We start from the raw sequence: 22,500 nt of genomic DNA, 5'->3' as shown, positions 1-22,500 counted from the left end.
GTCTCCGTATTTGACAGACACAGTGTAAGGGCCGTCCTGAGCTGGGGTGTAGTTGACCGTATGTGTACCATCACCGTTGTTCTTCACAGCAACAGGCTCAGCAGAACCTATGGACAACAAATTACATTCAGATCAGTGTGTGTGTGTGTGTGTGTGTGTGTGTGTGTGTGTGTGTATGCAAATATGTAAGTGTGTGTGTGTGTGTGTGTGTGTGTGTGTGTGTGTGTGTGTGTGTGTGTGTGTGTGTGTGTGTGTATGCAAATATGTAAGTGTGCTTATGTCTGTTTGTGTGAGCTTGTATGATTGTGTGTGTGTGTGTGTGTGTGTGTGTGTGTGTGTGTGTGTGTGTGTGTGAGTGTGTTTCTCTCCTCTCACCTGATGGTCCTGTTAGCTGTACTTCCACCTTTGCCTTTCCAGCCTGGGTAGCGTCCACTGTAAAGGCCTGAGGTACGTGGGCTCTGACTCCATCCCCCAGCCCTGGACCTGAACACTTCACCTTACTAGGGTCCACCACATCCTTCACTGGCACCCGGAACGGACTGCCTGCAGGCACACAGACAGAGACAACGTATGGTCAGTGTTTACAGTGGCAGGACAGATGTACCATTAGGATTCTGCTTCCGGGTGGCCAACTCAATCCCCAAACAGAATGTTTTCCAATCAGTCCTGGGATTCAAACAGGTGACCCTCTGATTGCTGGCCCACCTCTGTAACATCTAGGCTGTGTGTGTGTGTGTGTGTGTGTGTGTGTGTGTGTATGACACATTACCTGGAATGGGGTGTCCTCCGAAGTTGATGTTGACGTCGTACTCTCCAGGTGTGAAGGGTACGTACTCCACGCTGCAGCTGCCATCTTTGTTGTCTTTACAGGTCATCTTAGCCTCGGAGGCTCCCTCAATGGTCAGGCCCAGGCCTCCAGTACCAGCACCCCTAGAGAACACACACATCACCCACTTTAACAGACGTTTGACATCTGTTTACACCGCTTTCCAAGGAGAGGCGCTGTTATAAAGGCTTTCTTCCTATTGGAAGAGTTCTTTAAGCAATAAGACCCGAGGAGGTGTGGTATATGACCAATATACCATGGCTAAGGTGGTATATTGTCCATATACCACGAACCACCGAGGTGCCTTATTGAGATTATAAACTGGTTACCGATGTAATTAGAGTAGTAAAAATAGATAAGATATAATATACCACGGCTGTCAGACAATCAGGATTCAGGGCTCGAACCACCCGGTTTATAATTATTTTTTCATTTTAGTAATTTAGCAGGCGAATAACAATCAGTGCACTGATTTAAAACTGAAGTAAAACCACAACAAATGAAGACGACGATCATGAGCACAAACAACAAGTACACCATTTAAATGGTTTTCTATTGGATTTGTGAATGATAAGGGCTGCGGTCCCATTGTGTCGTATTATACCTGGTCTCGACGGTGAAGCAGTTGGCTTTGTTGATAAGTCCTCCCTCCAGGCCTGGCCCGTAGGCCCTGACCCGGGTGGGGTCACAGCCCTCCACCACAGACACCCTGAACGGACTCTTAGGGACCGCCACGTCATCGTACAACACCTCCAGCAGGTGCATACCTGGAACAGACCACAGAGAAGATTTCAGTATCTCTCATTGTCTGCTCTTAATAAATAAATAAAATAACAACAAGGAGGCTAACAGTTCAGGTCTTCCTCTTTTTCTTACCGTCCTCGAAGGCGGTATACTCCACTCTGTAGGTTCCGTCTCCCTTGTCTGTGATGTAGGCGTCTGTGTTGGCGCCTGAAGGGTTGATGATGCGTGCTTTCACGTGGTCACCGCCAATCTTGGTCGTTTTACGGGCGTCCACGATGAAGTGGGTGGTGACCTCCTTGAGGACTCCTATAAACATGGATGACCGTAGGGAGAATGGTTAGCTACTGTAATTGTTAGCATGTAGTAGCCTTTGCAAGTGAATTATAGTAACCTTAGCTATAATGGTCTTGGCAATAGTAGCCTTTACCAGTAAGCTATAGTAACCTTGGCCTTTAGCTATAGTAACCTTAGCCTCTACCTATAGTAACCTTAGCCTTTAGCTATAGTAACCTTGGCCTTTAGCTATAATAACCATAGCCTTTAGCTATAGTAACCTTAGCCTTTAGCTATAGTAACCTTAGCCTTTAGCTATAGTAACCTTGGCCTTTAGCTATAGTAACCTTGGCCTTTAGCTATAGTAACCTTAGCCTTTAGCTATAGTAACCTTAGCCTTTAGCTATAGTAACCAGCTGTTTAGCTGGTTAAACGAAGGTTAGTCATGTGTTGGCAAAAATGTATGTCCAAGTTGAGAAACCTTACCAGCAACACTGCCACACTGGTAGCCTATTGACTGGTAGTCTATTGACTGGTAGTCTATTGACTGGTAGCCTATTGACTGGTAGTCTATTGACTGGAAGTCTATTGACTGGTAGCCTATTGACTGGTAGTCTATGTAGCCTATTGACTGGTAGCCTATTGACTGGTAGCCTATTGACTGGTAGCCTATCCACTGGTAGCCTATTGAGTGGTAGTCTATTGAGTGGTAGCCCATTCAAAGCCCATGTCAGATACTCCAGTGAGTGTAATTGAGTTGAGAAATAAAGTTGACATCATTAGAAGATGTGTTTATTCTGTTGTTGCTAGCGATATTCATAAAATAAAATAAATGCTTTATATATTTCCCGGGGACCCCCGGTTAAATACCCCTGGTATAGTAGTCTTTATCTGTAGTAGCATTATACTTTAACTATAGCTATAGTAGTCTTTATCTATAGTAGTATTATGCTATAGCTATAGTAGTCTTTATCTATAGTAGCATTATGCTTTAGCTATAGCTATAGTAGTCTTTATCTATAGTAGCATTATGCTATAGCTATAGTAGTCTTTATCTATAGTAGCATTATGCTTTATCTATAGCTATAGTAGTCTTTATCTATAGTAGCATTAAGCTTTAGCTATAGTAGTCTTTATCTATAGTAGCATTATGCTTTAGCTTTAGCTATAGTAGTCTTTATCTATAGTAGCATTAAGCTTTAGCTATAGTAGTCTTTATCTATAGTAGCATTATGCTTTAGCTATAGTAGTCTTTATCTGTAGTAGCATTAAGCTTTAGCTATAGCTATAGTAGTCTTTATCTATAGTAGCATTATGCTTTAGCTATAGCTATAGTAGTCGTTATCTATAGTAGCATTATGCTTTAGCTATAGTAGTCTTTATCTGTAGTAGCATTAAGCTTTAGCTATAGCTATAGTAGTCTTTATCTATAGTAGCATTAAGCTTTAGCTATAGTAGTCTTTATCTGTCTAGCATTATGCTTTAGCTATAGCTATAGTAGTCTTTATCTGTAGTAGCATTATGCTTTAGCTATAGCTATAGTAGTCTTTATCTGTAGTAGCATTATGCTTTAGCTATAGCTATAGTAGTCTTTATCTGTAGTAGCATTATGCTTTAGCTATAGCTATGGTAGTCTTTGATATAGACTACTGTAATATGCATCAACAGAAGAACCACTCCATCCTACTCCCCCTCCTTACCTCTGGGTTCCACCCCTGGTCCATAGACCTGCACACCGCTGGTGTCCACAGCCGGCTCCACCTGGATGACCGTGGGGAACTTGGGTACAACATGACCCCCGTACTTGATGGTAATGGTGTGTGTTCCGTGGAAGGGTGGGATGTAAGTGACAGAGAAGGTCCCATCTGCAGTCTTCTGGATGTGGACCTCGGCCTGAGCCCCGGACTCAGAGACGATCTCAATGGTGAGTTCAGCCTCTCCAGCGCTGGTGCAGTCCACTGTGAAGTAGGCTGGTTCCCCTGCCTTGGCCTTCTCCAGGCCGGGCCCACTGGCTGTTACCTGTAGGGTTAGGTTTAGGTTTAGGTTTAGCTGTTAGGTTCAGGCTTAGGTTTATGTCCGGGTTTAGGTTCAGGTTTAGGTTTAAGTTAAGGTTTATTTGAACAGGGTAGCCTAGTGGTTTAACAGACATTTGACATCTGTTTACACCGCTTTCCAAGGAGAGGCGCTGTTATAAAGGCTTTCTTCCTATTGGAAGAGTTCTTTAAGCAATAAGACCCGAGGAGGTGTGGTATATGGCCAATATGGCCAATAACCGAAAGGTTGCAAGTTCGAATCCCCGAGCTGACAAGGTACAAATCTGTCGTTCTGCCCCTGAACAGGCAGTTAACCCACTGTTCCTAGGCCGTCATTGAAAATAAGAATTTGTTCTTAACTGACTTGCCTAAGTAAAATAAAGGTAAAATTAAAATTACTCAGAAACACACATACTATGTCAAATTTGATGTCCTACAATACTTATACTACAATACTTATACAATACTTAACATATAAAGCATATAATGATCCTAAATACACGGGACAGTGTATCTGTAAATCATACACAACAAACAGGCCTATCAATAAATCAACAACTATCAATAACAGGCCTATCAATAAATCAACAACTATCAATAACAGGCCTATCAATAAATCAACAACTATCAATAACAGGCCTATCAATAAATCAACAACTATCAATAACAGGCCTATCAATAAATCAACAACTATCAATAACAGGCCTATCAATAAATCAACAACTATCAATAACAGGCCTATCAATAAATCAACAACTATCAATAACAGGCCTATCAATAAATCAACAACTATCAATAACAGGCCTATCAATAAATCAACAACTATCAATAACAGGCCTATCAATAAATCAACAACTAGGCATATAGGAGGTGTACCTTGCTGGGGTCGAGACATGGCTTCACAGCTGCCTTGAAGGGAGACCCAGGGATGTGCTGCTCTCCAAATAGGATGTTGATGGCGTACTCTCCAGCCTCAGTGGGCAAGTAGAAAACTGAGCAGGTTCCGTCTCCGTTGTCCTGGCACTCAATCTTAGCCTCGCACGGCCCTTCCACCGTCAGGCCCAGCCCACCGGCGCCCGCTCCTTTGGTGTCGATGGCGAATGGAGCTGGTTTACCCACAATGCCTCCCTTCAGGCCTGGGCCATAAGCGCGCACCTGAGGGAGGGAGGAATGTCAGAACCGCTGGACTGCTACGCTTCAGTACAGCCGTCTGGTTGTACTGCATGTAGGCTCATGTACTGCTTATGACTGGGTTATGAACGGGTTATGAACGGGTTATGACTGTGTTATGAACAGGTTATGAACGGATTATGACTGTGTTATGAACGGGTTATGAACGCGTTATGACTGTGTTATGAACGGGTTTTGAATGGGTTATGACTGTGTTATGACTGTGTTATGAACGGGTTATGAACGGGTTATGACTGTGTTATGAACGGGTTATGACTGTGTTATGAACGGGTTTTGAATGGGTTATGACTGTGTTATGAACGGGTTATGACTGTGTTATGACTGTGTTATGAACGAGTTATGAACGGGTTATGACTGTGTTATGAACGGGTTATGAACGGGTTATGACTGTGTTATGAACGGGTTATGACTGTGTTATGACTGTGTTATGAACGGGTTATGAACGGGTTATGACTGGTTATGAACGGGTTATGACTGTGTTATGAACGGGTTATGACTGTGTTATGAACGGGTTATGAACGGGTTATGACTGTGTTATGAACGGGTTATGACTGTGTTATGAACGGGTTATGAACGGGTTATGACTGTGTTATGAACAGGTTATGACTGTATTATGAACGGGTTATGACTGTGTTATGACTGTGTTATGAACGGGTTATGACTGTGTTATGACTGTGTTATGAACGGGTTATGAACGGGTTATGACTGTGTTATGAACGGGTTATGAACGGGTTATGAACGTTTCATTAAGTTCTTATGTAGGCATCCTTCAAATGAAGTGTAACCCACTTAAGCAAAAAGTGATAGTGATGATTGAATCTTTGACCTTTGAAGGGTCGGCAGGCATCACTCCCTCCACTGCGAAGGGGGATCCAGGGACAGGGTTCCCATCGTAGCTGACGTCCACCTTGTAAGGCCCCTCCTCTGGGGGGATATACTTCACAGAGTGGGCGCCATTGGCCGCGTCTGACTCCAGCTTGCAGGGGATTGGTCGGCCGGAGGGTGAGGTCATCTTGACGGCTACCTCGCCCTGCCCACCAGCTCCCTTGGTGTTGATGGAGAACTCCTGGTCCTTGCCCACCTCTACTTCTATAAGACAACCACCACACGGTCACATGTAAATCAACCTCCAACCATAAAACACGTTTACAGCTGTCCAGTCTCAGACAAGACAATCAAAAATGTACTCCTCTGTACATGTCACAGCACAATTTTGATTCAATATTTACAATTGACTCCTCCAGGCAGTCATTGATGCGAAGAGAACCAAAGCAGAGCTGAATACAAGAAGTGGGCCCCTTCAACCAAAGCAGAGCTGAATACAAGAAGTGGGCCCCTTCAACCAAAGCAGAGCTGAATACAAGAAGTGGGCCCCTTCAACCAAAGCAGAGCTGAATACAAGAAGTGGGCCCCTTCAACCAAAGCAGAGCTGAATACAAGAAGTGGGCCCCTTCAACCAAAGCAGAGCTGAATATAAGAAGTGGGTCCCTTCAACCAAAGCAGAGCTGAATACAAGAAGTGGGCCCCTTCAACCAAAGCAGAGCTGAATACAAGAAGTGGGCCCCTTCAACCAAAGCAGAGCTGAATACAAGAAGTGGGCCCTTCAACCAAAGCAGAGCTGAATATAAGAAGTGGGCCCCTTCAACCAAAGCAGAGCTGAATACAAGAAGTGGGCCCCTTCAACCAAAGCAGAGCTGAATATAAGAAGTGGGCCCCTTCAACCAAAGCAGAGCTGAATACAAGAAGTGGGCCCCTTCAACCAAAGCAGAGCTGAATACAAGAAGTGGGCCCCTTCAACCAAAGCAGAGCTGAATACAAGAAGTGGGCCCCTTCAACCAAAGCAGAGCTGAATACAAGAAGTGGGCCCCTTCAACCAAAGCAGAGCTGAATACAAGAAGTGGGCCCCTTCAACCAAAGCAGAGCTGAATATAAGAAGTGGGCCCCTTCAACCAAAGCAGAGCTGAATACAAGAAGTGGGCCCCTTCAACCAAAGCAGAGCTGAATACAAGAAGTGGGCCCCTTCCACCTTAGTTTATATTGTGTACAAAGTTGAGAACTTACTGGTGTCGAGTCCTGTCACCTTGACCTTTCCCAGATCTATAGGAGGAGCCACAGTAATATTGAAGGGGCTCTTGGGAATGGGGTCCCCTCCGTGGGTGACGGAGATGGTCATCTGGCCCTGTTGAACGGCGGTGTACTTGACGGTGTAGGAGTAGTCATGGTTGTCGATGATCTCAAAGTCCCTCACAGCTTCCCCCTTCAGGCCTGCTGCTGTGAACTGGACCTCAGGCTTGGCCTTGCCTGCTCCCTTGGTAAAGATGGTGAAGTGGGTCGGAGTACCCACCTCCACGCCTGTCTTGTTGAGTCCTGGGCCCTCAGCCCTCACTTTGCCAGCATCATGGGAAGGATCAACCTTAATTCTGAATGGACTGATGGGGATTTCCTGGAAAACAAATATGGGAATAGTTTTGTAGCTGTACACTTTTTTTTAACAAAAACTCGAACACAGATCTAACTTCCTGTGCCATTATTATAGCTGTGATGCTAAGCCACATAGTAACAGTAACCCTTCGACTGAAGGATTCTGGGTAATGTAGTTTTACCTGCTCAGCGAACAGCACCATGATGGTGTATTTCCCTGCGCCGGGCGGAGTGTACTTGACAGTGAAGGTGTCATTGTCGTTCTTGATGATGTCAAAGTCGATGTCAGCCTCGGCTGGGCCCACCACTCCTGGAGCACACTTGATCCCAATGCTAATGTCTCCTGTGGGAGGTCAATGGATCAACTTTCATTTCATATCTATATATGAAGAAATCTCATACTACTGTAGCCGTAGCAGCCATACATTTCTGATCTTCTACAGCTGCAGGCACTAAAGTTAGGTTGGTATTAGCAAGAACAAGTGCAAGACAATGGTAAACTGCCTTCTCTGTGGAATAAATGGTTTTAATTGGGTTCTAACAGGGTGAAAAGGTTCTACCTGGAAACCCTACAGGGTTCTTCTACAGGAACAAGCGGAAGAACATTTTGAGTAGTATTTCCTATTCAGACACACGTACCTTGTCCAGCCTCGGCACAGTCCACAGTGAAGTAGGTGGGCTCGTTGGCCTTGAGTCCTGTCTTCTCCACTCCTGGACCATACACCTTGACCTTGGCTGGGTGGCAGCCCTCTCCAACAATCACCTACACAGACACAGTACTTGACACACAGCACTATGGTTGCTGCCTAAAGTAGTCTTATCCGTTTCTAGTGGAGTGGCTTAGTTTACGTAACTGCCTCGTCTGTCTGAGACCTGAAGACTCCCCGTCCCTGACCTAATAATGCCTTTTAACTCAGCAGGCTAATGAAGTCTGGTAATGCACAGGAGATCTGGGTTCCAACCCCAGTGGGTCGGTCCTACTCACCCTGAAGGGACTGTTGGGCACGTTGACGTCTCCCCAGGTGATGATGATGGTGTGTTTGATGGGCTTGGTGGGGACGTACACACACAGGAAGGTGCCGTCTCCCTTGTCAGTGATCTTAATGTCGATGGTGACACCCTCTGTATCCTGGGCGTAGATCTTGAGGTGGCCGTTGCCAGCCTCGCGGGCATCGATGGTGAACTCTGCCGGTTTGTTTACAATGACCCCAGTGGGCGCCAGACCTGGACCGAAAGCTTTCACCTGCAGAGGAGACATATTTTATTATGTATTTATATGTATGTGTTAGTTTATTTGTTTGTTTATGCGTTAGTTAGTTAGTTTGTTTGTATTTGTTTATGCGTTAGTTAGTTAGTTTGTTTGTTTGTATTTGTTTATGCGTTAGTTAGTTAGTTAGTTTGTTTGTATTTGTTTATGCGTTAGTTAGTTTGTTTGTTTGTTTGTATTTGTTTATGCGTTAGTTAGTTAGTTAGTTTGTTTGTATTTGTTTATGCGTTAGTTAGTTAGTTTGTTTGTTTGTATTTGTTTATGCGTTAGTTAGTTTGTTAGTTTGTTTGTATTTGTTTATGCGTTAGTTAGTTAGTTAGTTTGTTTGTATTTGTTTATGCGTTAGTTAGTTAGTTTGTTTGTTTGTTTGTTATTTGTTTATGCGTTAGTTAGTTAGTTTGTTTGTTTGTATTTGTTTATGCGTTAGTTAGTTTGTTTGTTTGTTTGTATTTGTTTATGCGTTAGTTAGTTAGTTAGTTTGTTTGTATTTGTTTATGCGTTAGTTAGTTAGTTTGTTTTGTATTTGTTTATGCGTTAGTTAGTTAGTTTGTTTATGCGTTAGTTAGTTTGTTTGTTTATGTGTTTGTTTATTTGTTTGTTTATGTGTTAGTTTGTGTTTTTGTGTGTGTTTATGTGTGTGTTTATGTGTGTGCACATCAGTGTGTTTTCGTGTTTTATAAAGACTACTACTCCTGTAAGGGTGGAGCTAGCTGGAGTGGTGGGTGGAGCTAACCTTCTCAGGGAAGCAGTCATTGGCTGCAGGCAGGATGTGGGCCATGAAGGGGCTGTCCTTGATGTCTTCGTCATCACAGATGACATGGACGGCGTAGTCACCTGGCTCAGTGGGCCAATAGCGGACATCGCAGGAGCCGTCACCCTTATCGTCACATTCTATCTTAGCCTGGGACGGACCCTCGATGGAGAAACCTAGAGAGAGGAGGGCGTATGAATAACTTTAGACTTTAGTCTCCTAATCAGTCAAGAGGCACCCAGTTAATGTCCCCTTGTTCACCTGTAAGAATACCAACTGAACTGGTGTCTTCAGCGAAGAAGCAGTGTACCTAATCCATTACTATACTGGTTCAACTACATTACCCACAATGCCCCGGGGCCCTCATGTCCTGACTTACCCAGAGTTCCTACTTCGGTGCCGATGGCCTCGACCACGAAGTCAGCTGACTTGCCCACCTGGCCGGTCAGCAGCCCGGGGCCCCAAGCTCTCACCTTCTGAGGGCCAACCTCCTCACTCACCTCCACCTCGAAGGGACTGAGGGAGACACAGACACAACTTTTATTCAAGATAAAAACCGTAGTATACACTTACATTTAGCAAATAGTCTTACCCTGATTCCAGATCAGTGCTAAGGTAAGTAAAAACTACCAAAAATCCTAAGTAGTTTTCTATGAATTTGTCTGTGTTAAACTGAGTCAGGGGCTGTGTTAAACTGAGTCAGGGGCTGTGTTAAACTGAGTCAGGGTCTGTGTTAAACTGAGTCAGGGTCTGTGTTAAACTGAGTCAGGGTCTGTGTTAAACTGAGTCAGGGTCTGTGTTAAACTGAGTCAGGGGCTGTGTTAAACTGAGTCAGGGGCTGGTTGGTGGATAGTATAATGCTCACCTGCGTGGGATGAGTTGTCCTCCCCAGGTGATGTTAACTGTGTATTTACCAGTCTGGACAGGGAGATATTCACACTCATAGACACCATCACCAATATCCTTAACTTTCACTGGTGTCTCTGCTCCACCTGAGAGGACAAACACAGTATGATTCATAACAGGACCTTGTTGTAGTCTCTGATACAGCCTCTGATGCACATCACAAATCCACGACCCAATAAACTATAGAGGGAACAAACAAAGAGGAAGTCAAAGTATTACATTGAAAGATTAAAGAGAAGATCAGCAAGTTGTATGAAGAGAGAGTTCCCAGAGAGAGAAGAGAGAAAGGAGGAGAGAGAAGAGAGAAAGGAGGAGAGAGAGAAGAGAGAAAGGAGGAGAGAGAGAAGAGAGAAAGGAGGAGAGAGAGGGGAGGAGAGAGAGTTCCCAGAGAGAGATGATTGAGGATAATAAAATAGTAAAGGAGAAAGGAGGAGAGAGAGAAGAGAGAAAGGAGGAGAGATAGGAGGAGAGAGAGAAAGGAGGAGAGATAGGAGGAGAGAGAGAAAGGAGGAGAGGGAGAAGAGAGAGGGGAGGAGAGAGAGAAGAGAGAAAGGAGGAGAGATAGGAGGAGAGAGAGAAAGGAGGAGAGGGAGAAGAGAGAAAGGAGGAGAGAGAAGAGAGAAAGGAGGAGAGATAGGAGGAGAGAGAGAAGAGAGAAAGGAGGAGAGAGAGAAAGGAGGAGAGAGAAGAGAGAAAGGAGGAGAGATAGGAGGAGAGAGAGAAGAGAGAAAGGAGGAGAGAGAAAGGAGGAGAGAGAGAAGAGAGAAAGGAGGAGAGAGAGAAAGGAGGAGAGGGAGAAGAGAGAAAGGAGAAGAGAGAGGGGAGGAGAGAGAGAAGAGAGAAAGGAGGAGAGAGAGAAGGAGAGAGAGAAGAGAGAAAGGAGGAGAGAGAAAGAAAGAAGGAGAGAGAGAAGAGAGAAAGGAGGAGAGATAGGAGGAGAGAGAGAAAGGAGGAGAGGGAGAAGAGAGAAAGGAAAAGAGAGAGGGGAGGAGAGAAAGAAAGAAGGAGAGAGAGAAGAGAGAAAGGAGGAGAGATAGGAGGAGAGAGAGAAAGGAGGAGAGGGAGAAGAGAGAAAGGAGAAGAGAGGAGGAGAGGAGAGAAAGAAAGGAGGAGAGAGAAGAGAGAAAGGAGGAGAGATAGGAGGAGAGAGAGAAAGGAGGAGAGGGAGAAGAGAGAAAGGAGAAGAGAGAGGGGAGGAGAGAGAGAAGAGAGAAAGGAGGAGAGAGAAGAGAGAAAGGAGGAGAGAGAGAAAGGAGGAGAGAGAAGAGAGAAAGGAGGAGAGATAGGAGGAGAGAGAAGAGAGAAAGGAGGAGAGAGAAGAGAGAAAGGAGAGAGATAGGAGGAGAGAGAAGAGAGAAAGGAGGAGAGAGAAGAGAGAAAGGAGGAGAGAGAGAAAGGAGGAGAGAGAGAGAAGAAAGAAAGGAGGAGAGAGAGAAAGGGAGAGAGAGAGAGAAAGGAGGAGAGAAGAGAGAAAGGAGGAGAGAGAGAGAGGAGGAGAGAGAAAGGAGGAGAGAGAAAGGAGAAGAGAGAAAGAGAGGAGAGAGAGAAGAGAGAAGGAGGAGAGAGAAAGAAAGAAGGAGAGAGAGAAGAGAGAAAGGAGGAGAGATAGGAGGAGAGAGAGAAAGGAGGAGAGGGAGAAGAGAGAAAGGAGAAGAGAGAGGGGAGGAGAGAAAGAAAGAAGGAGAGAGAGAAGAGAGAAAGGAGGAGAGATAGGAGGAGAGAGAGAAAGGAGGAGAGGGAGAAGAGAGAAAGGAGAAGAGAGGGAGGAGAGAAAGAAAGAAGAGAGAGAGAAGAGAGAAAGGAGGAGAGATAGGAGGAGAGAAAAAGGAGAGAGGGAGAAGAGAGAAAGGAGAAGAGAGAAAGGAGGAGGAGGGAAGAGAGAGAAGAGAGAAAGGAGGAGAGGAGAAGAGAAAGGAGGAGGAGAGAGGGAAGGAGAGAGAGAAGAGAGAAAGGAGGAGAGGGAGAAGAGAGAAAGGAGAGAGAGAGGGGAGGAGAGAGAGAGGGAAAGGAGAGAGATAGGAGAGAAAGGAGGAGAGAGAGAAGGGAAAGGAGGAGAGAGAGGGGAGGAGAGAGAGAAGAGAGAAAGGAGGAGAGAGAAGAGGGAAGGAGAGAGAGAAGAGAGAAAGGAGGAGAGAGGGAAGGAGAGAGAGAAGAGAGAAAGGAGGAGAGAGAGGGGAGGAGAGAGAGAAGAGAGAAAGGAGAGAGAGAGGGGAGAGAGAGAGAAGAGAGAAAGGAGGAGAGAGGGAAGGAGAGAGAGAAGAGAGAAAGGAGGAGAGAGAGAAGGAGAGAGAGAGAGAGAGGAGGAGGAGAGAGAGAGAGAGAAAGAAAGGAGAGAGAGAAGAGAGAAAGGAGGAGAGAGAGAAGAGGAGAGAGGGAGAAGAGAGAAAGGAGAAGAGAGAGGGGAGAAGAGAGAAGAGAGAAAGGAGAGAGAGAGAAGGAGAGAGAGAAGAGAGAAAGGAGGAGAGAGAGGGGAGGAGAGAGAGAAGAGAGAAAGGAGGAGAGAGGGAAGGAGAGAGAGAAGAGAGAAAGGAGGAGAGAGAAAGGAGGAGAGAGGGAAGGAGAGAGAGAAGAGAGAAAAGAGGAGAGAGGGAAGGAGAGAGAGAAGAGAGAAAGGAGGAGAGAGAGAAGAGAGAAAGGAGGAGAGAGAGGGGAGGAGAGAGAAGAGAGAAAGGAGGAGAGAGAAAGGAGGAGAGAGGGAAGGAGAGAGAGAAGAGAGAAAGGAGGAGAGAGAGGGGAGGATAGAGAGAAGAGGGGAGGAGAGAGAGAGGAGAGTGCTGACTCACTTGGTCCAGTCACAGAGACTTTGAGCTCTCCGCTGCCGGCTCCCTTGGTGAAGACCTTGAAGTCTGCCACCTCCTTCACCCTCACCCCCTTAGGCTGGAGGCCTCGGCCCGTGGCACGACACGCATTGGCATTGATGGCTGGAGAGGGAGAGAGAGGCGTGGTTAAGGACAGTGGAACATAGACTGGCCTAACAGTATGGGACCTATTGATAGATTTGTACATTGTAAATTGTTACAACACTGTATATATACATAATATGACATTTGTAAAGTCTTTATTATTTTGACATGTCTGTATGTGTAATGTTTACTGTTAATTTTAATTGTTTATTTCACTTTTGTATATTATCTACCTCACTTGCTTTGGCAATGTTAACACGTTTCCCATGCCAATAAAGCCCCTTGAATTGAATTGAACAGACAGACAGACAGACAGACAGACAGACAGACAGACAGACAGACAGACAGACAGACAGACAGACAGACAGACAGATAGATAGATAGATAGATAGATAGATAGATAGATAGATAGATAGATAGATAGATAGATAGATAGATAGATAGATAGATAGATAGATAGATAGATAGATAGATAGATAGATAGATAGATAGATAGATAGATAGATAGATAGATAGACAGATATATATATAGACAGACAGACAGACAGACAGACAGACAGACAGACAGACAGACAGACAGACAGACAGACAGACAGACAGACAGACAGATAGATAGATAGACAGACAGACAGACAGACAGACAGACAGACAGACAGACAGACAGACAGACAGACAGACAGACAGACAGACAGACAGACAGACAGACAGACAGACAGACAGACATATAGATAGATAGACAGATAGATATATAGATAGACAAACAGACAGACAGACAGACAGACAGACAGACAGACAGACAGACAGACAGACAGACAGACAGACAGACAGACAGACAGATAGATATATAGACAGATAGATATATAGATAGACAAACAGACAGACAGACAGACAGACAGACAGACAGACAGACAGACAGACAGACAGACAGACAGACAGACAGACAGACAGACAGACAGACAGATAGATAGATAGATAGATAGACTGATAGACATTCCCATACGGTATAACGCCATATGCAAACAAGATGCTGCAAAGAATGCCTTCTTGAAGGACACAGAACATCATCAGTCAATCAATTCCCATAGGATGCCAGCTATGAATACAATGCAGCAGAGGAGGAACAGCACAGTGCTGAATGTAGGAGAGTCACGCCGTATAATACACACTCATGTAATGGTCGCAGCATAAAAACATGAATGGCGATTCCAGGCATCAACTGACAAAATGACATTTCACGGAAGCGCTGATTGCGGGCTTGGCTACGCTCATTAGTTTGAAGCAATCAAACCTATGAATGCTAACCCAAGATCAAGGAATCACAGCAAGCGATAAACATTGGACACTGCATTTTCGTAATGCAATCTGTGAAGCACTGTCTCACAAAGACTAAAATATCTTTCCTGGATAGTTTCTGACTACAACGTTCACTTTGCTACAAAATAGGGCTAGAAATATCAGTCTCCAACATCAAGCTGCCACAGGCGAGGCGGCAGGTGCCCAAGCAAGGCACTCAGATGGTATAGCATTGCCCCCGTCACAGGAAGCAAACAGGGCACCTGCAAGGCATAGGGCAAATGGCATAGAGTATAGTGCACAGTGGGGCACGGCTAGCATATCAGCGGGCAAAACGGGCGCAGGCGTCCACCTGGAGGGCCCATACTAACTTGGTCGACCCTTTTTGGCTTTGGGGGTAGGGACACCCCCTTTCTCGCCCGCTGGCTCCTTCCCCCCCCCGGGAGAGGTGAAGGAGGACTGGGGGATAATCTGGACTGGAGGAGGACCCACCATAGAGGGAGGAGCTACAAATCACAGACAGGATGTTCATTTAACTTTAACATAGTACACTAAACTGGTCTCGGTCGTCGTGACAACCTGTTAGTACCGCCGTGGGATCGAGATAGCTGTAGACTGTGGAACTAGAGAGTGACAGATCGACAACGGAACGACACAATTTTACAACAGTGATTTTTGTAGTGACAGTTGGTGATAGTTAGTGACAGTTGGTTAGCTCAGTGCTAACTCACCCTCTGCGATTTGAACTTTGAAGGGGCTCTTGGGGATCTCCTGACCCGCGAACAGGATGTGGATGGTGTGGGGGCCCTCCAACATGGGCCGGTAAGTGCAACGGAAAACACTGTCCCCTTTGTTTTCCAAAATCAGTTCCACTGTGTCTTTCTTCCCCTCAGGGTCCACGACGACAACGCTCACATCACCATTACCAGCACCTGTACAAGACAACAGGAAGACACCAATCAAAATGCTGTTGATCAACCATGTGATCAAAACAAGGAAACATGCATGGACATTGTTGTGGGCCCTCGGAGTAAATGCATAGCCGCAGGAAGTTGTTTGGGGGTAAAAGAAATGTTGCCGGCGCTACAGATATCGGTCTGCTAATACTGGACTAGTAAAGGCCCTGTACACTACAGCAGAAATATGTCAATAACTCAGGGGCTGCTGTAGCATCCTCAGTAAATGTTTGAATTCCCTCTAGTGTCTCCAGTTTTGTCCAGAAACTGATCTGATCAGTGTTACTGTGTTTCTTGTCCAATCGGGTTGAAGATGGTTGGTTCGGGTTGAAGATGGTTGACTTCCCGCTCCTTACCTGCGGTGTAGATGTCGAAATAGGTGGGTTTGTTGGCCACGTTGCCGGTAGCTTCCAGCCCTGGTCCTCTGGCCTGGACCTTGTTGGGATCGCCCATGGCCTTGGCAACGTTCACTGTGTAGGGACTCTTGTCAATGTCCTGCCCTGCAAACAGCACTTTTACCTGAGGGGGGGGGGAACGTTGAAATGTTCCTGTGAGTTTCCAATGCTCTAGTGGTACATTGTGACGATGAGATGTGTAGATTGTAAAATAAAGACAAGTAAAGTCGAAATCAAGTCAAGAAAAAATAAGTAGAGTAAATGTACAGTTTTACTAAAGTAACGTAAAGAATACATAACATAAATCTACACGGGATATTGATGGCAGCCATTTGTTTACCTTGTGGATACCCTCAACCTTGGGTACATAAGTGACAGTGTAGGTCCTGTTTTTGTCATTGTTGAAGACCACCGTAGCCTCCTCAGTGTGTCCCTCGGGATCGGTCACGTAGACCAGCACCTCGGCCTGACCTGCCTGCAGAGTCTCCACTGTGAACACTGCTGGCTTCAGAACCATGTTTCCGTGGGAATCGATACCTACGGGAGGGAGAGGGAGATGGCGAGTTAGATATGTTTGAGTCTATGTGTAGAAAACAATCAATTATGCTTATCAGTTGCATGGGTTGCAAATACCCCCAGAAACATTGTAAAAGTGCCTGGCCGTTCTTAACCCAGACTATGCCATGTTTCTGAAATCCTGGAGGGAAGTTTCCTTCCCTGCTTATATTGCCTCCTGATTCCCCGGGAATCATGCAACCGAGATTCCTGAGAAACATGGGGATTTTGGGAATGTTTCCGGGAATTTCTCAACCCAAGTCCTGATTCAACTACACTGTTCATGGTTTCTATCTCAGTGAGCACCCACCAGGTCCATATGCCTTGGCCTTGTTGGGGTACAGCTGAACGCCTTTAGGTTTGAGGGGAGCGCCAGGCTTCAGCTTAGCCTTGGGGAACTGGGACAGGTAGGTCATCACTGAGTGTTCATCCACATCCGGATCGACAATCTCCTCAGGGGCGATCACCTAGGCAACAAGCAGAGGGTGTAAGGTTAATACTGTACAACCACAATTGTCTAACTTGACTTAAACCCATTTGCTCCTTGGGGAACAGAGTTCATAGCACAACTGTTTTCAGACAGACAGGGAGACAGACAGGCAGGGAGGGAGACAGACAGACAGGGAGGGAGACAGACAGACAGGGAGGGAGACAGACCGACAGAGACAGGGAGACAGACAGACAGGGAGGGAGACAGACCGACAGAGACAGGGAGACAGACAGGGAGGGAGGGAGACAGACCGACAGACAGACAGGGAGACAGACAGACCGACCGACAGGGAGACAGACAGACAGGGAGGGAGACAGACAGACAGGGAGACAGACCGACAGGGAGACAGACCGACCGACAGGGAGACAGACAGACAGGGAGGGAGACAGACCGACAGGGAGACAGACCGACAGGGAGACAGACCGACAGGGAGACAGACAGACAGGGAGGGAGACAGACAGACAGGGAGACAGACCGACAGGGAGACAGACCGACAGACAGGGAGACAGACAGACCGACCGACAGGGAGACAGACAGACAGGGAGACAGACAGACAGGGAGACAGACAGACCGACAGGGAGACAGACCGACAGGGAGACAGACCGACAGGGAGACAAGGAGGCAGACCGACAGGGAGACAGACAGACAGACAGACCGACAGGGAGACAGCAGGGAGACAGACCGTCAGGGAGAAAGCAGGGAGACAGACAGGCCGACAGGGAGACAGCAGGGAGACAGACAGACCGACAGGGAGACAGACAGACATGGAGACAGACAGGCCGACAGGGAGACAGCAGGGAGACAGACAGACCGACGGGGAGACAGACAGACAGACAGGGAGACAGACATGGAGGGAGGGAGACAGGGAGACAGACAGACAGGGAGACAGACATGTACTTATTTGTTCTGTATACCAATGTGAAGGCACATTGCCTAGATACTATTTATAATGTATTTATAATCTATTCTATATAATTGTCTCTCTCCTCTTCCTTCTGCCATGTTGGTAGTATCAGTCTGGTGTAAAGCTGTCTGTCTATATTTAACCCTGGTACAGCAGGACTGCGGCCTCAGTAAGCCATGCAGTCAGGGGATTTAGCCCTGAGCCAAGCCCTCTCCCACACCTCATCTACAGCCCATGGTACAGCCCTCAGCCTGTGGAGAATTCAGACCCCTAGGCCTGGGAATCCATGGCACACACTCTGCTCAATATTCACCGTAAGGCTATGCCATGTCACTAATGGTCCTTCTTAACCCAGACTATGTACGCTGTGTCAGATAAACAAGTAGAGAAACACTCACACAAATAGTACAGCTCACAGATTCTGTTTCAGAAGAGAAACTAGCAAATCTATACCTTAGAGAATCTAGCAAATCTACACCTTAGAGACTCTAGCAAATCTACACCTTAGAGAATCTAGCAAATCTACACCTTAGAGAAACTAGCAAATCTACACCTTAGAGACTCTAGCAAATCTATACCTTAGAGAATCTAGCAAATCTACACCTTAGAGACTCTAACAAATCTACACCTTAGAGACTCTAACAAATCTACACCTTAGAGACTCTAACAAATCTACACCTTAGAGACTCTAGCAAATCTATACCTTAGAGAAACTAGCAAATCTACACCTTAGAGACTCTAGCAAATCTATACCTTAGAGAATCTAGCAAATCTACACCTTAGAGAATCTAGCAAATCTACACCTTAGAGACTCTAGCAAATCTACACCTTAGAGACTCTAACAAATCTACACCTTAGAGAATCGAACAAATCTACACCTGAGAGACTCTAACAAATCTACACCTGATCATCTTAGTATTGAATGTGCATCTAAACACTCCAACAAACACATCATTTACAAACACATCTTGTTAAAGTGTTCACTGAATAACAAACCAAAAGTAAATACATTGTAGTATAAAGACCCATTGCTTCTCAGTGTATATTATCCCCAACCTCATTCACTGGCTCCACTACGTGTGGCTTCATGGGTCTTTCCCTGGAACTGTCACCCCAGAGTATTGTGTCTTACCTGGGGCACGCCCAGCCAGTCGTCAGCCTGCTGCATGGCCTCTCTGGCATTCTCCACAGGGTGGTTAGGGTCCCAGGCCTTCCAATCGGGGCACAGACCTACAGGGAGAGACAGAGGGAAGAGACGGGAGAGAGGGAGAGGGGGAAGAGACAGGAGTGAGGGAGAGGGGGGGAAGGAGGGAGAGAGGGAAGAGACAGGAGAGAGGGAGAGGGGGGAAGAGAGGAGAGAGGGAGAGAGGGAAGAGACAGGAGAGAGGGAGAGGGGGGGAAGGAGGGAGAGAGGGAAGAGACAGGAGAGAGGGGGAAAGTATGGAGATAGGGGTTTTAGAATGTGATTGGGGTTACGACTGCAGAAACATAACAGTGTCCCATCTGGTCACAGAAACAACTTCATCACTATTACCCTACTATTAACTACTACTACTACTATTAACTACTACTACTACTACTACTATTAACTACTACTACTATTAACTACTACTACTACTATTAACTACTACTACTATTAACTACTACTACTACTACTATTAACCACTACTACTACTATTATTAACCACTACTACTATTAACTACTACTACTATTAACTACTACTACTACTACTATTAACTACTACTACTACTACTACTATTATCTACTACTACTACTAACTACTACTACTACTACTACTATTAACTACTACTACTACTACTACTACTACTACTACTATTAACTACTACTACTACTACTACTATTAACTACTACTACTACTACTACTACTATTAACTACTACTACTACTATTAACTACTACTACTACTACTATTAACTACTACTACTACTACTATTAACTACTACTACTACTACTATTAACTACTACTACTACTATTATTAACCACTACTACTATTAACTACTACTACTATTAACTACTACTACTACTACTACTACTATTAACTACTACTACTACTACTAATATTATCTACTACTACTACTAACTACTACTACTACTACTACTACTATTAACTACTACTACTACTACTACTACTATTAACTACTACTACTACTACTATTAACTAATACTACTACTACTACTACTATTAACTACTACTACTACTACTATTAACTACTACTACTACTACTACTATTATCTACTACTACTACTATTAACTACTACTACTACTACTACTACTATTAACTACTACTACTACTACTACTATTAACTACTACTACTACTACTATTAACTACTACTACTACTACTACTATTAACTACTACTACTACTACTACTATTAACTACTACTACTACTGCTGCTACTATTAACTACTACTATTACTACTATTAATTACTACTACTACTACTACTACTATTAACTACTACTACTACTACTACTACTACTATTAACTACTACTACTACTACTATTAACTACTACTACTATTAACTACTACTATTACTACTATTAACTACTTCTACTACTACTACTACTACTACTACTACTACTATTAACTACTACTACTACTACTATTAACTACTACTACTACTAATACTATTAACTACTACTACTACTAACTGCTACTACTACTACTACTATTAACTACTACTACTACTACTACTACTATTAACTACTACTATTACTACTATTAACTACTACTACTACTACTACTACTACTACTACTACTACTACTACTACTATTAACTACTACTACTACTAACTGCTACTACTACTACTACTATTAACTACTACTACTACTACTACTACTACTACTATTAACTACTACTACTACTAACTGCTACTACTACTACTACTATTACTACTACTACTATTAACTACTACTACTACTACTACTACTACTACTACTACTACTATTAACTACTACTACTACTACTACTACTACTACTACTACTACTCCTAACTGCTACTAACACCCTACCACACCATGTGACCCTGTATTTACCCACGCTGCTCTGCTCCAGTTTGTATAGATAGGTGCATTGCTAGCCTTCGATGGAAGGGCTACGAATTTCAAAACAACGAAAGCAACAGACGTATTTGTACTTCCCTGTCGGACACAGAAGGCTAAAGCAGACAGGCTAACGCCCAACGAAATAGACTTACTAGAACGAGCATTCTCATTCAAGTCAATGGGTCTGTGACAGGTTGACTGGAGTGTGGTTATATTTCTACGTGCTAAACCTGCCGTGTGCTGCTAATGCTTAAAGTGGATTAGCTGTTAGCTGTGCAGTGAGTTTCCTGACAGTCGCTCAACACGAGTCTATTATCTTGTTATTACCGGACACGCCGCGGAGCTGCTGTGTGATATTACTGTAACGTTACTATGGCAACTTGAAACAATGGGTGTGTATGCATCACATGGTGGTTCACTGTCACCGACAATAACACTATGATTTAAAAATCACCAACGTTTGGGTGGAGTACGGTTGGATCTTCTGAAAGGAATGCATTAGGACAGTAGAACTACCGTAGAAGGAGAACATTCTGTGTTTCTAGTTCTAGGTGATTTCAGCTTTGGACTTAAGCCTGGTCTCCTCCACCCCAAAATATAATATTTCAGAGCTTTATTACATTTCAATTGGACACAGAAGATTATCGTCAGGGATACAGGAGAAATAGTCACAAACAAAGGACTGGATGACTTTTCTTGTTGTACACCTGTTATCTCCAAATAAACCTACCAGTGGTCAGTCTAGAGAAATGCTTCACTTAACTACATAAGCCTAACTAAGGATTGGACTGGAGACGGATTTGTCAACTTTCTAAATGCTGTTAGGGGTTGAATAAAGAACCATGGCCTTGTATGGTCACACCATCTGTAGCTAGCTGGGTGTCGGAGAGCTGCTGTAACATATCCCAGGATTTCTAGCCATGTAAACAGTCAACCACAGTGTTCTAGACTCCTCTCTCTATTCTAGAACACAAAAAAAAGGTGTCTTTCTAAGGCTTCGTGTCAGAGGGTCAGAGTGTGCTGTAACCTCTGGTCAAATTGGAGTGCTTTCAAGTCAACGAGTCATCCTTGTGAATCTTGGCACTCCTGCTCCACAGCTCATCCTCATGCATTTCCAGCACAGAACAGGCTGTTTTTAAACCCCAAGCATCTAAGCACATGTCCCTTGGCAGATGAAGAGGAATCGTGCCCAAATTTGGCGTTGCTGTGTGTGGAGGCTATAAACACTAAAGCCAGGCTTACGACCTCTGGGCCTGAGAGAGCTCCTTCACTCAGTCAGAGACAGCTGGCAGGGGCGTCCTCTGTCTGTCTGTCTGTCTGTCTCTTTCTCTCTCTCTCTGTCTGTCTATCTCTCTCTCTGTCTGTCGATCTCTCTCTCTCTGTCTGTCGATCTCTCTCTCTCACTGTCTGTCGATCTCTCTCTCTCTCACTGTCTGTCGATCTCTCTCTCGCTGCCTGTCAAGCTCTCTCTCTTTCGATCTCTCTCTCTGTCTGTCGATCTCTCTCTGTCTGTCGATCTCTCT

General features: G+C 44.8%; 1 protein-coding gene across 2 annotated transcripts in view; it reads right to left on the bottom strand.

Annotated features, from left to right (window-relative positions):
* The window catches only part of LOC115119787 (filamin-C-like), a 46,065-nt gene that overhangs the window by 15,983 nt on the left and 7,582 nt on the right, over window positions 1-22,500 (bottom strand). Inside the window, exons 3-24 of one of the 2 annotated variants that reach the window (XM_065022305.1) lie at window positions 19,041-19,138; window positions 16,825-16,981; window positions 16,300-16,496; window positions 15,921-16,083; window positions 15,340-15,540; window positions 14,980-15,114; window positions 13,196-13,333; window positions 10,372-10,498; window positions 9,886-10,022; window positions 9,489-9,682; window positions 8,474-8,731; window positions 8,128-8,251; window positions 7,671-7,831; window positions 7,129-7,510; window positions 5,894-6,156; window positions 4,753-5,031; window positions 3,544-3,862; window positions 1,703-1,876; window positions 1,431-1,593; window positions 770-930; window positions 376-543; window positions 1-107 (exon numbers count right to left, since the gene is read on the bottom strand). The exon at window positions 1-107 is cut by the window's left edge and continues 17 nt beyond it. In XM_065022305.1, coding sequence (XP_064878377.1) covers window positions 1-107; window positions 376-543; window positions 770-930; window positions 1,431-1,593; window positions 1,703-1,876; window positions 3,544-3,862; window positions 4,753-5,031; window positions 5,894-6,156; window positions 7,129-7,510; window positions 7,671-7,831; window positions 8,128-8,251; window positions 8,474-8,731; window positions 9,489-9,682; window positions 9,886-10,022; window positions 10,372-10,498; window positions 13,196-13,333; window positions 14,980-15,114; window positions 15,340-15,540; window positions 15,921-16,083; window positions 16,300-16,496; window positions 16,825-16,981; window positions 19,041-19,138 — 4,106 coding nt within the window. The remainder of the gene's footprint in view (window positions 108-375; window positions 544-769; window positions 931-1,430; window positions 1,594-1,702; window positions 1,877-3,543; window positions 3,863-4,752; window positions 5,032-5,893; window positions 6,157-7,128; window positions 7,511-7,670; window positions 7,832-8,127; window positions 8,252-8,473; window positions 8,732-9,488; window positions 9,683-9,885; window positions 10,023-10,371; window positions 10,499-13,195; window positions 13,334-14,979; window positions 15,115-15,339; window positions 15,541-15,920; window positions 16,084-16,299; window positions 16,497-16,824; window positions 16,982-19,040; window positions 19,139-22,500) is intronic. The other variant, XM_065022306.1, reaches the window with a different exon arrangement.

The sequence above is a fragment of the Oncorhynchus nerka genome, linkage group LG9a (assembly GCF_034236695.1).
Source record: "Oncorhynchus nerka isolate Pitt River linkage group LG9a, Oner_Uvic_2.0, whole genome shotgun sequence".
NCBI classification, from domain to species: Eukaryota; Metazoa; Chordata; class Actinopteri; order Salmoniformes; family Salmonidae; genus Oncorhynchus; species Oncorhynchus nerka.
Note: the sequence above shows the minus strand (reverse complement) of the source record. Positions and strands in the feature narration are given on the sequence as shown.